At 40.2% G+C, this 13,636-nt stretch overlaps 1 protein-coding gene across 2 annotated transcripts in view; it reads right to left on the reverse strand.

The window, feature by feature from the left end:
- The window catches only part of CABIN1 (calcineurin binding protein 1), a 331,038-nt gene that overhangs the window by 174,920 nt on the left and 142,482 nt on the right, over positions 1-13,636 (reverse strand). For both annotated transcript variants that reach the window (XM_089653220.1, XM_089653219.1), the window contains exons 21-24: positions 8,913-9,119; positions 7,773-7,918; positions 6,456-6,717; positions 609-869 (exon numbers count right to left, since the gene is read on the reverse strand). In XM_089653220.1, the coding sequence (XP_089509346.1) occupies positions 609-869; positions 6,456-6,717; positions 7,773-7,918; positions 8,913-9,119 (876 nt within the window). The remainder of the gene's footprint in view (positions 1-608; positions 870-6,455; positions 6,718-7,772; positions 7,919-8,912; positions 9,120-13,636) is intronic.

Genomic DNA, 13,636 nt, shown 5'->3' on the forward strand with positions numbered 1-13,636 from the left:
TATACTTAGCACTTTACCACAAACTGTCACTTTATTGATATCATAATGTATTCATTTATTATTTGGAATTAGTATTTGATTTAGTATTTTAGCGCTGCACCTTTTATTATCTGCTAGCCAGACTTGCTGCATGATCACTACAAGAAGGCTAGATAAAAAAAGGGTCTACTAAAGCATATACATACTGGTCTAGCTCCATAATCTCTGCAATCAGACTAAATATAAACAGATCTGCTCACAAAAAGCAAATTAGACAGAACCTTTTCTAGACACACAACACTGAACTATGAAACCTGAAGCATAGAACCAGGTTGGTTGCTATAAGCAAGCCCTTTTTTCCTTCAGGTTTCATAAATGAGTAACCAAAGGGAACATTTCAGTTCCATTTCTAGAGGCTTGTACTTTTGTATAGGTAGTAAGTATTACAAAGCTACACTAAGAGCATATTTATGGCATCTCCTGCCATCCAGAGAGAAACAATATTCTCTATAGTCCTAATACGGATGATGACTGGATGTTGTGCTACGTCTTATAAATGATTTAAACGAATAGCCGTGTGGTCTGCAGTTAGACCAATATTTTGGAAACATAAAAGATAAACATGTTACCTCTAAAGCCTCCATGGCCAGCTCTGGAGGATTGTGATAGTGAATCTTCTTAGGGTAACGAGCAGCTTCCTCATGCAGGTAATGAGCTGCCTGTTTGTAGTGTTGCAGATACAGCTCTGGAGCTGCTTTCTGTTTTTCACAAATTTTGCCCAACATATAATGAATTAACCACTCTTCCTCGTCTCCATCTCCTTCACAACGAGAAGCAGACATAAAACATTGCTTGGCTGTCTCAAGCATGCTGTCCCGACGTTCCTTTAACTACAAATGAATATAAAATTATTAAATTAAGTCATCATTCTACTGGCAACCAGAGATAGCACAACTTATTGAAAGTAAATAAAGAAAGACTATTTCAGTGAACTGTCTTTAGTGCAAAGCACAGCTAATGTTAATCACTTTTCTATTGCACCCATATACCACTTTCGGACCAGAGAAAATTCACTCAGCTGGTCCAGGCTGGGGAAAGATCCTTACTTCAAAGTCGGGATCCACCCCAGAGTCTGGAGCGGCACCTGGCTCAGCCTCTCAGCCAGCCACTCCCTCCCCCTCCACAGCCCAGGATCCAGTGAGCGCTGGGGGAGCTGAACAGAGAGCAGTGACTAACAGTCCCACTCTCTGCTCAGATCGGCTGTGAGAACTCAGCGATCAGCAGTCACGTGATCACTGAGTTCTCACCCTTAGAGCCAGCGGGGGACAGACACAGCATCGGATCAATGCTGCATCCACCTAGGTAAGTATAATGGGGGGGGGGGGGGGAAACCCCAATACTTCTCTTTTCAGTTGCCATTTATTTTGGAGGACAGTTGTATGTTCTACATTGGGGTACACAAACCAATGGCTATGTTGTATACTGCGTACACTCTTTGATTACTCCTGTATGCCTTGCAAAAAAATATATATATAAAAAAAAAAATTAAAAGAAAAAAAAAAAAAACAGGCTTGACAATTTATCTGGGAGAACATATGAACGGATGACCAGGTGGCAGCCTTGCAAATCTGGAAATTAGTTGCCTGATGCTGAAAAACACAAGAAGCACTCAGATCTAGAATTTTCCTTGGCGATACCCATTCCATGAGACCTTGAGCCACCTAGAAATGGTCAAATGAGAAGCTAGCGCTGGGAAAACAAAATAGGAATCAGTCTTTCTAAAACAAGCAATGGCTGAGAGACAGGTTCTCACAGCCCAAACCACATCCAGATAATGGATAAAAAACTTTTTGTTGAACTGAAGCTGGACAGAAGAACAATGTCCTGACTGAAGTGAAAGGCAGAAACTAAGTTTAGCAAGAAGGAAGTCCTAGTTCTCAACAGCACCTTTTAATATCGATCCTGTAAAGCAGATGTGAAAGAAGTTTTAGATGGGGAAAGGCATGAATCAGGGTGCTCCACAGTAATATCACTGAAACCGCCACAAAAACAGAGGCAATGACAACTTGATCTAGAAGCCCATAGATGGAGATTTATGCAGTGACAGAGGAAGGTTGGAGGTGAAAAACTGAGGTGAGGCCTGGGAGTGGAACTCTAGTTTGTAACTTCCGGAAACCACCACCGGCACTCAAGTATCTGAAATGAAAGCCATCAAAGTGTCTGCCAAAACTAACAGATGCATCTTCATGCCAAGAAAGGTTTGGCTAAGGGTTGGTGGACTTTAAGCCCAAGACCTTGCAGGTGGACTGGGAACCAAGTTTGAGGAGTTTGGGCTTGGAGGTTGTGGGAGTGATGCAACAAAAATTAAGTTTCTTGACCTCCAGTGATAGATGAGTTTTTCCAGTCTGTATTGTAGGCCTCTCTGGTTGTTGGAGATGTTGAAGGTGCTCTTGCCATCAGCAGCATTCTTGATAATGGTATCCAGAGTAGATTGTCCAGAGACATTGACAAGCAGATTCTTTTTTAGCTATGGGTTCTGCAGTCCAGCACCTAAATTAAGTGTATTACAAATGCAGCCTACCTTTTTAGATGTTCTTTTCTGGTAACTCCAGGACTGAAAAATTCTACTTAAGCTGGCCATACACTGCTAGATTTTTTTCATTCAGCCTGCGAATGAAAAAAGGAAAAAAAAAAAAAAAAATCTAACATACATGCTATACAGTGAAGATGGATAAATCTCCCATGCTCCCAATTTTTTCTAACAGCTTCCAGCAGCTGTCAGAATACCCAAACAGCGGCTGCATCTGATTGGATGCAGCAGCTGTTCATCCAAAACATTTTTTACCTGGTTTGAGCTTTCATTCAAAAAATGTCAAAAAACAGGGTGTTGACAAGGCCACTTATGGAGCAAATTTCAGACAGGTCATTAGGAACCTGATGAAATTTACATGATGTATGGGCAGTATTAGTGCTCAATGTTTATGAGGGGGTTGGAAAATTGCATTTGCCATAATAAATCCAGTCTGTAGTGTGCTGGTAAAATGTTATTATCACTTGTATACTACATGAGCAGGACTGCTTCTCGCAACAAAGCGTTAAAGATTTCCATGCCTGGCTGGTTCATTGTACGTTAATGCACTTTTAAAAACCAGCCCCTCACTTTTAGCCTATCTGTACTTTCCTATATATCCAAATCAAGGGAAGCTACCTATACTGTTCTTTGTATAATCCTGCTTCCAAGAAACTGCTAAAAGCCAGGGTATGCCCAATCAGCTCTGTTCTGTATTATTATACAGTTAAAACTAATAAAAAAAAGTTTAAAAAAAAAAACTGCTAAAAAAGTAAGAAAGAAACAGTTAAAAAATTAATAATTTTTAGGTATGCTGTGTGAATGGGAAGACATAAAAACATACAGTGGGGGTTTCTCAAATATGACCGTAAAAGTAGAAATATAGTTTAAAGCAAAATCATTTGCTCCAAAAGCTCTGGGACCAAGGTATCAACTGCAGTAGAAAGAAGAACTCTTCTAATAGACTTTGACCAATCAGTCAGAGTTTGGCAAAGCAAAGCCACAGCTAAGACAAGCTGAAGAGCAGGACTTACCAGCAAGAACAGAGTGCTAGACTTGCCAGCTCGACCAGAGCTCTAGAGAGGGCTTGAGCCCTTAAAGACAGGTGCATCCTCCAATGGAATTGTGGCCGCTTTGACAAGGCATGACACTGTCAGCTACAGAGTTAGGACAGACCACTTTTTAAACAAAAAGTCTTCAAATGAATATAAGGCTAGTAAGAGCTTGAAGTGAGTGTTTCCAATTCCCATAGAAGAACAGTGTATGCACTGGGAAATTCTTTACAGTCTTGGATTCTCTAAAGGACCCAAGACTGAGAACATCATTGGTAAAAGCAACAGGCTGATCCTCTAGTTTCAGAGTGGTAACCACCTCATCAATAAGGAACTAATATAGAAAGACTGCTATTCCTTTGGGACAAGTTCATCCAGTAAGAACTGGAGTGACTCCAAATCAGACAGTCTTAGCAGCTAGCAGCTGAAGGCTGAGGTATCACAGGCAGATCCGATACAGAATCTAGAAGGGAGAGTGCGGGAGCATGCCTGTGACCTTCACATTCAGAGTCAGAGAGCAGAAGAGCCAGCCACAACCAACGGAGCTTGGCAAGATTCCAGTGATGGGAAAGACTCTAGGACCAGAGGGCCACATGATTCCAGGCTGCAGATGTCAGCCTTTCCACTGCGTGCACTGCAAGCACCCGTGTTTAGAATCAGACATGTTGTGACCTTAAGCAACATAAAGCTTAGGGTACAAAGCAAGTTCTCAGTTCCACTTGGCTTACTGCAAGAGCAGCAGCGGGAAGATGCTTCCTCAACACTCCATCTAACAGATGATATCAGTGCTCTGTCCTTTAGCATTAAGCCCTTCCACAGCACGAACCTGAGGAAAGCAGGAATTTGAAAAGGCACCCAGCGATCTAAGCAAATGAGGTAGCTACTGGTGCTCAACCCAACCTACTCAGAGCATACGTTTTTACTGACAGGCCAAGCAGTGTTAATGGTTTCTAACCTGGAAAGGGCTCTGTGGTTAACGTTACCAGAACAGAGTCTGGAAAGCACCTAATGTGGAACCCAGTGCTGAAGGTCACTTAAAGGCTAGTCCCACAATGTCCAGTTCAGTGGGGTCTGGATGCATCACTCCAAACGCAAGGCTGAGGATGGATGTGCCAGGCAGTTGCAATTGAAGAGACTAGCTCTAGCAGTGATGTAGAGTCAAAAACTATAGAAAAAAAGCTGAAGAAAAAAAAAAAGAAGCAGGTAATATTAGGTTAGACCTTTCCCAGCAGAGTGGTAAGCTGGTAGTAGCAGAAGTTATCCTGAGCTTGCCTACAGTTTTTTGCTTGCCAGTGACCAATAGTCCTGTAGACAGTAGTATAACACAGAGGATAAAGACAATCCATAAACAAAAACCTAAAAAAAAAAAAAAATTAAAGTGTTTGTAAACCTCAGACCTGAAAAATGAACAAAGCACATCCTGGGTATATGTAAGGGTTTACAACCACTTTAAAATAAAACACACTTTTTTAACTTGATCAGTATTCATTATAAAAAAAATTAGTGTTACTGTAAATAAAAAAGTATAAACTGTCCCGATTATTATGACAATAAAATTATGATTCTGGTAGAAAATAGTGAAGTTATTTACAAATGAATAAAACATTAATGAATATAAAGTTTAAATATCAACATTTATAAAAGTAGAATTAAAAAAATAAGAACAAAAATTGTATTGAAAAAAACAAACTGCATTTTATCTGTAAGGATGCTTATAGGAGTATGTATCATGGCAAGGGTCTGCATGGTTAAAGTGCACATGTGCCCAGACCATGGACATCAAAGCAGTATTAATCCTTCATCGATTTTTAGCATAACACATTGAACATGATAAAATAAACACTACCTGTAAACTATTTGTTAACCTCCTGCTGACCCCCTAACGCACTAGTGTGGAGGCAAGAAGGGTAGGCCTAAAACGCCTACGCGCCACACATACAGTGGGGATCGAAAGTTTGGGCACCCCAGCTAAAAATTTGTATTAATGTGCATAAAGAAGCCAAGGAAAGATGGAAAAATCTCCAAAAGGCATCAAATCACAGATTAGACATTCTCATAATATGTCAACAAAAGTTAGATTTTATTTCCATCATTTACACTTTCAAAATAACAGAAAACAAAAAAATGGCGTCTGCAAATGTTTGGGCACCCTGCAGAGTTAATATCTTGTACTGCCCCCTTTGGCAAGTATCACAGCTTGTAAATGCTTTTTGTAGCCAGCCAAGAGTCTTTCAATTCTTGTTTGAGGTATCTTTGCCCATTCTTCCTTACAAAAGTCTTCCAGTTCTTTGAGATTTCTTTGCTGTCTGTCACGCACTGCTCTTTTAAGGTCTATCCATAGATTTTCAATTATGTTGAGGTCAGGAGATTGTGAAGGCCATGGCAAAACCTTCAGTTTACGCCTCTTGATGTAATCCCCCGTGGATTTCGAGGTGTGTTTAGGATCATTATCCATTTGTAGAAGCCATCCTCTCTTTAACTTCAGCTTTTTCACAGATGGCATCAAGTTACCATCCAAAATTTGATTAAATTTTATTGAATCCATTTTTCCTTCTACTCGTCATGTCTAAATTGGCCCTAGTATGTGTATGTATAAATGAAAGTTAGGGACTTTAGATTGTACGGCCCTTGAGGGTTAGGGACTGATGTAAATGTAAAATATATATGTAAAGCGCTGCGTAAATTGACAGAGCTATACAAGTACCTTTGTAAAAATATACTATAGCTTCCCTGTAAGATGTATATTTTCCCAGTATTAGTACTAAGTATTCTTGTGAATAATTAGTACTAAGGTAGGCATCATTATGATAATAAATGGTAGGGAGTACGTCTTATGACAAAATAAAGCACCTTACCTGTGCCACCACCTCTGGAGGGACCTCTTTGATAAACTGCTTGAGCTGACGGGAAGCAAAAGAGTGCAGAGTATAGGACATCGTGCCATACTCAATCCACAAGGACAGATTAGAGGTGTCAATTTCCAATGCTCGCTTAAAGCAGTTTAATACAGCAGTGGCATGTTTCCATATGGGGCCATCACTCTTCATATCATTAGAATTGAGTTTGTCCTGGATACGACTTGCTCTTGCTAGGGCCATGCCAGCCCAGGAATCAAATCTGTGAGCACAGAAAAAAGAAAGGATGGGGCGGGGGATTAAAAGGCCAACTCCAAGATAAGAGGAAAGGAACAAGCAAATAATATTTACAGTATTTGTAAACAAAAAGTGACAAGGAAACATCAGCATTTCTGGTTGCTTAACCTCCCTAGTGGCCTGATTATGTCCATATTTCTGTGCTCAAAGCAGTACATTTTTTTGCATGGAAATATGTATTTTTTTTTATTGTAGGCTGTAATTTTTAGGAATAACTCACTGAAATCTGTCCGAACAAAAGTCTATTAAACATCCCGGGTATGTTAAAATTTGAAACAGGAAATCATAAATTATAATTTAATAAATAATCATAAAAAATAATAATAATAAAATGTAATTAAATAATATAATCAAACCAAAAACACTGAAATTTGAATTATAGCACCAAGTTCGCACATCACTGAGCAAAGTCGCAAAATCGTTTTCAGTATCTGATGACGAACTTCCCCACGAATCATTATCACTCAATTCTGCAAGTGGTTCTAATTTACTATCACTGTTCTCTAGCTGGTCTAAAACCGATTTTGATCTAAAGGGAAGCTTTTTGGACGCCATGACATTTCTCAGTTTCCAGGCAGAAAGAACAGTAAAAATGCAGGCAGGGCACAGGACAAAGCACTCAGGACAAAATGTATGTGAAATGGTTTGATACAGTAATGTTTTACTATGTGATTTTAGTGTATTTAGTGAATGTCACTTTTACAACTTTCAAATTTCCCACCAGTTTTGTCCCCCGTACGTCCTGACGTCACAAGGAACGGAACCCAGAAGACAGGTGTCGGCATTCGGCGGAGGACATTGCAGGGGACACCGCCGGAGCGCAGGACAAGCTAAGTGAAGAAGAGATTCCGGAGCAGCGCTGCAGGGTATTCCTGAGTGTAGTGCGGGGTTACCGCTTGTGGTGCTGAAACATTACCCCGAGCTACACTCGGGAATACTGCCAGGGAGGTTAAACAAAGAACAAAAGAACAATCACTCAGACAAGTTATCTGTAAAAACAGTATTGATTTGTATACACACCTGTTGGGACAGATGCAGATATCATGCATGTAGAATTTAATGGCTTTGGATTGCTCCTTGTTTTTAAAATGATAATCAGCAAGAAGGTAATATAACTCATTCAGTACTACAGGGGAATCATCTGCACCTTCTGGAAGAGCTGGCGCCTAAAAGAAATGGCACATGCTAGTAAAAAGATTACCATTAATATAGTATAAGTACATATATAGTATATGTAAACACTAACAATTTTGGAATCCATTAGTAATGAAATTAGTAGAGCTGACATGATGTGCTTATTGTTGTGGTGTCATGTAAAAAGAGAAAGGTAAGACCACTTTTTTACCAGGGCATTTTTTTCAATTTCAGTTAAAATCTGCATTTTTTGCTAGAAAATACTTTCACCACTTGCTGCCCAAGCCAATTCTGACACTTCTTACATTTCATATCTGCATTTTTACTAGATAATTCCTTAGAACCCCCAAATATTTTCTATTTTCAGAAAGCAAAGGCCCTAGAGAAAAAAATATTAGCAATTTTTTACGTCACATGATATTTGCGCAGTGGTTTTTCAAATGCAATTTTTTTTTAAATACACTTGAATGAAATTTAGTGGAGCGATTCTAAAGGTTCATTGTTTATTTTGGGGGGGGGAATAACAAACATGCTATACTTACCTCTTGGGTGCAGAAGTTTTTCACAGAGCAGCCTGGATCATCCTCTTTTGGGTCCCCCGCATAGGATGCATGAAGGTAAAAAACCTCGAGCCTTTACAAACAATTTCATTTTATTGCTATCACAAAGGATGAACAGCATTCCTTTGTGATAGCATGGTTTCTCTTTTCTGAGAGATTTCTATAAGACCCCTGGTCTCTCCTCACCGCTCAAAATCATCTGATCAAACTGAGATCATTTGATAAGATGCTTTACAAGCTGGTAAGGGCTTGTAAACATCAAACTGAAACTGGAAATGACAAAATCAGGGAATGAAAGTTCTTCCTTCATTTCTATGGTGTGCTGACCTGACCATTGGTTTCAGTCTTGGGCTTCCTGATGGAACGGGAGAGCTGGGAAAGGCAGAGGGGACCACATGTAAAAGTGATCCAGCGAGTGTATAATGTAACCAGAACACAAACACAATGAGAAATTAAGTTTCCATGCCTTGTTGCCTGTGCCTTCAATGTAAGAAGATACGGTGTCCATGCTCAATTTAGGCTTATCCGATTGAGGTACAATTGAGGACATCTTCTTTAGCAGGTTTGCTAGATCAGCAGAGACTGTACTGGTTTTGTAGCTATCAAATTCTGGTAGAGTTTTCGGTTTGAAGTACTCAAACAAGATAAGTGCATCTTCCCACAGCAGCTCCACCTACAGAAAAAGAGAGTTACAGAGGTACCAAACGGACAGATTTCTTAGGCATCACAACTGAGATCAAATATAATAAAAGCACAGTATACTATATTTCTACATCAACCCGAGAGCAAATTGACATGTTTGTAGATAGTTATAAGGTGTTCCCATGTTCCTTAGGTACAACAAAAAGATGAAAAATGTAATCACTGTAAAAACTGAATTTTTGTTTACCTGTAAAATCCTTTTCTTGGAGTACATCATGGAACACACAATGTCTTTATAAACCTTAAAACAGAGTCATGTTGACACCTTCAGGAGAATGGATAGTGGCAAAAAACAAGGCAGGAAGTCCCCTCCTAGGCATAACCGCTCCACATTCGGCAAAGCTTCAGTTCTGTAGCAAGCCAAAAATCACAAGACAGAGGAGCAGAACCTCTGTGTCCTGTGATGTACTTAAAAAAAAGGATTTTACAGGTAAACCAAAAATCCCTTTTTATTTATCGTATTTCACGGGACACAGAGGGGTTTATTTACTAAAGCTGGAGAGTCCAAAATCAGACTCCCTTCTGCCTAGAAACCAATCAGCTTCTAACCTCAGCTTGTTCAATGAAGCTTTGGCAATGAAACCTGGAAGCTGATTGGTTTCTATGCAGAAGGGAGTCTGATTTTGGACTCTCCAGCTTTAGTAAATAAACCCCACAGCGTATTCATAACCCTAACGACAGGAATGTCCCAAAGGATATAATATGAGGGGAGGGCAACTTGGCCACAAACCCAAAAAAAACCCAAAAATGGAATAGGAGATAACCAGCGGATATAACACAGCAGTCTAACTTCAAAAAAAGGTAGTGTCCTCAGCAGCTCTAACATCCACCTGGTAAAACTCTGTAAATGTATGAACCAAAGGCCAGGAAGCGGTTTTACAAACTTGAACTACTGAAGCTTGGTGGCAAATACCCCAGGAGGCGCCTACACTACTGGCAGAATGAGAGGTCAACAAAAAAGGTGGTATATTACCTTTCAAATGCAAGTTTGAAAAATAAGCGAAATAACCCTCAGGGAAGAAAAATATATTTGAAATATATTTTAAAAATATTCTTCCCAAATATATTGAAATATATTTGAAATGCTACAATTTTGGCCATATTCAATATATTTTAATATATATATATATATATATATATATATATATATATATATATATATATATACACATACACACACACAATATACACACTGCATGTTGAAATGTGTTTCTATTACAAAATATATGAGGAAAATTCTTAAAAATACATTTCAAATATTCTGTATGTCCTTAAAATTCAAATCTACATTTTTGGAATGCATTTACAAATATATGTAAAAAATATGTTAAAATTACTTTTTATATGTTAAAAAACCTTAAGAATATATATATATATATAAAAGATATATATTTTTAAAAATATATATTTTAAAATATATTCTTCAGGTTTTTTTTTAACATATAAAAAAGTCATTTTAACATATATTTTTACATATGGGTCATTCCAGACATTGTTCAGAAGAACAGTATACTTTGATTAAAAAGTTGATTGGAGAGGGGAAAACATTTAAAGAAACTTACAAAACTGAAAGGCTGCCCAGGTAAAATGATCTCAAATGCTTTAAAAAGTCAATCAAAATCAGAAAGGTGTGGAAGAAAATGGAAAACTATCATTCAAACTGGAACAAAGAATAGCCAAAATGGCAAACCTCAGCCAATGATAAGTTCCAGGGTGATCAAAGAAGGTCTAATGTTATCTGTGAGTACTGTTACAATTAGAAGACACCTATGTGAAACCCTTGCAAAGTCCCATTGCTGAAAATAACGACGTGCTGAAGAGGTTACAAATTGCCAAAGAACACATTGACCGGCCTAATGAGAAATGGCGCAACATCTTGTTGACTGATGAAAACAAGATTGTTCTTTTTGGGTCTAGGGGCTGCAGTTTGTCAGACGACCCCCAAACACTGAATTCAAGCCACAGTACACTGTGAAGACAGTGAAGCATGGTGGAGCAAGCATCATGATATGGGGATGTTTCTCATACTACGGTGTTGGGCCTATTTATCGCATACCAGGGATCATGGATCAGTTTGAATACATCAAAATACTTGAAGAGGTCATGTTGCCTTATGCCGAAGAGGAAATGCCCTTGAAATGAGTGTTTCAACAAAACAACACCAGTGAAGCGAGCAGTATCTTTGTTCCAGACCAACAAGATTAATGTTATGGAGTGGCCAGCTTGATCCCCAGACCTTATTCAATAGAAAACTTGTGGGGCGACATAAAAAGTTCTGTTTCTGAGGTAAAACCAAGAAATACAGAGGAATTGTGGAATGTAGTCCAATCATCCTGGGCTGGAATACCTGTTCACGGGTGCCAGAAATTGGTCAACTCCATGCAACACAGATCTGAAGCAGTTCTCAGAAACAGTGGTTATACAATTAAATATTAGATCAGTGATTCAAAGGAAAGCTAAATCATCAAGCATTTTCAGTTTATACAGTAAATGTTTGAGTTTGCAAAGAAAAAAGGCACAAGTGCTAAAAGGAAAGGAGTATCAAGCGAGCGCTACCAGAGATAAAGGAGACACAGCTGCTAGAACACCAAAAAGGTAACAAAAAAAAAAAAAAACCTTCCAAGATGTATGTATATAAATAGGTGCAGCGTTAATACATAATGTGCAACATAATACGTAACGGACAAAGTAAAAAAAATGATTAAAAAATAATAATAATAAAATACAGTACCATATATATATATATATATATTGTGACAGTGTGGCGATCTGTCACCCTGGATTCTCAACAAGGCAGGTTGAGGGGCTCCAGGGTAAATGTTCGATATGGAGGAAAGTGGCTTTTCACCTTCCTCCTTTGTTTGTAAGGTCTGTTTTGGGATCTGGAGCCTGGAGATTTCAAAGAGATCTGGGAGGGATGAAATCTCCAATCCTGGGACCAGGGTTCTGGGCTCCACCCCGGCAGCTAGGAGTCAGCAGGGCCCCACCCTGGCAGATAGGGGTCAGGTGGGCTTCAGCTAGGAGAGGTGGGAGCCAAAAGCAGCAAGGGGCTGCTAGAGACTAGCTGTGTGCTAGTGGCCAGCGGTGTGCAAGAGCTGTGTCTTGAAGAAGTCTGCAGGAGGCAGACATCAAGCGGAGTATAAGCCAGGAGGCTGAGTTTTGTTTTGTGTGATGGTGGATACCCCTGCGTGGGAACCTCTTATGTTATTGAACTGTTTCATTTAAATAAAAGTGGGCTAAAAAGGCCCTTAAAGAAAGCGAGTAGCTGTGTGCGTTTAAAAGCTCTACCACTTTGAAGCGAGTTCCCACATATGGTGGAGGATGCCGTGGGCAGAATTGGAGATCGCGGCGATTGAAGTAAGTTCATCAGTTATATGAACTGTTTGGTGCATAAGTCTGCACTATCTGTGTGTGCAGGTGAGGAGAACCTGCTAGAGGAAAGGACTTTGCCTTAAAGAGACAGTGTTCCATGGTGTTGCTGAACTGTGTAACACACTGCTGTGTGCATGACTGCAAAGATGGGGCGGTCAAAACAGAAAAAGGAGGCAATGTTTGCTGAAGCGAGAGAGAGAGCCCTGTGGTTAGGGGGTTATATACCACATGCCTCAGCCAAGCCGGGAAATTTAGATGTGGGTGAGTCTGTTGTGGACTGGTGCAAGCGGCACCTGGCAGCATTGAACCAACCTCCAGAGGAAAGCAAGCCAACCTTCAGTGCAAGGAGAGAGCTTCGGGATGTCCGTACCTGGGAGAGGGGTGTTGTTGCCCCTGGCAACGCTGCTGCAGTTAAACCAGTAGCTGTTGTGAAAAATGTGAATGTGTCACGGCTTGAGAGTTGGTCCAGCAGAGAGAAGCCTATGCTATGTGCAAGGAGAGGGGCTGACCAGAGGCCAGGACCAAGAGTGAAGGCCCATAGCACCACAGAGGAGGCCAGTCGGGCTGTCTGTGTACGGTGGGCCATGTCGTACAAGGATCATGGCAAGTGGTATCAAGAGGAGCCAATACAGAGTGTTGGAAAGAGCCAGCAAAGTTCTGCTTGGAGAGTGCAATCTCCCATGGCGACCAGAGAAAAAGTAGTGCCTGGAAGGAGGAGCTGCATTGAAGATGTGGCTCAGTGTCCCAACAAAGATAAGTGTGGAAATGTACCATGCCTGGAATGTGGTCAGTGGGGGCATGGGATCTTTTCCTGTCCCAGACTCTGGAATACCGCTGCTACTGGGCAAATGTCTTCAACTGCAAGTCCAGATTCTTGTTTTCAAATGTCAGCAGCCACCTCTGGCAACAGGGAGGAAGTTCCTGTTGGGCCTGCAGGGGGTGCCAGAGAGTCCATGGAGCCTATGATGGCGTCTGTTACTTCACCTTGGGGCAAGAGAAAAGTTGCCAAGGAAAGTGCAGTTGAGGATGCGTTTATGAGACAACGCACTCAAATGAAGATGGCGACACCTACTACTGTGGTGGGTAAGACTGTGTGTGATAAAACCATGGCTGGGA

Source organism: Staurois parvus, unplaced genomic scaffold (genome assembly GCF_062004578.1).
Source record: "Staurois parvus isolate SC_StPar_1 unplaced genomic scaffold, SC_StPar_1.0 ptg000704l, whole genome shotgun sequence".
Classification (NCBI taxonomy): Eukaryota; Metazoa; Chordata; class Amphibia; order Anura; family Ranidae; genus Staurois; species Staurois parvus.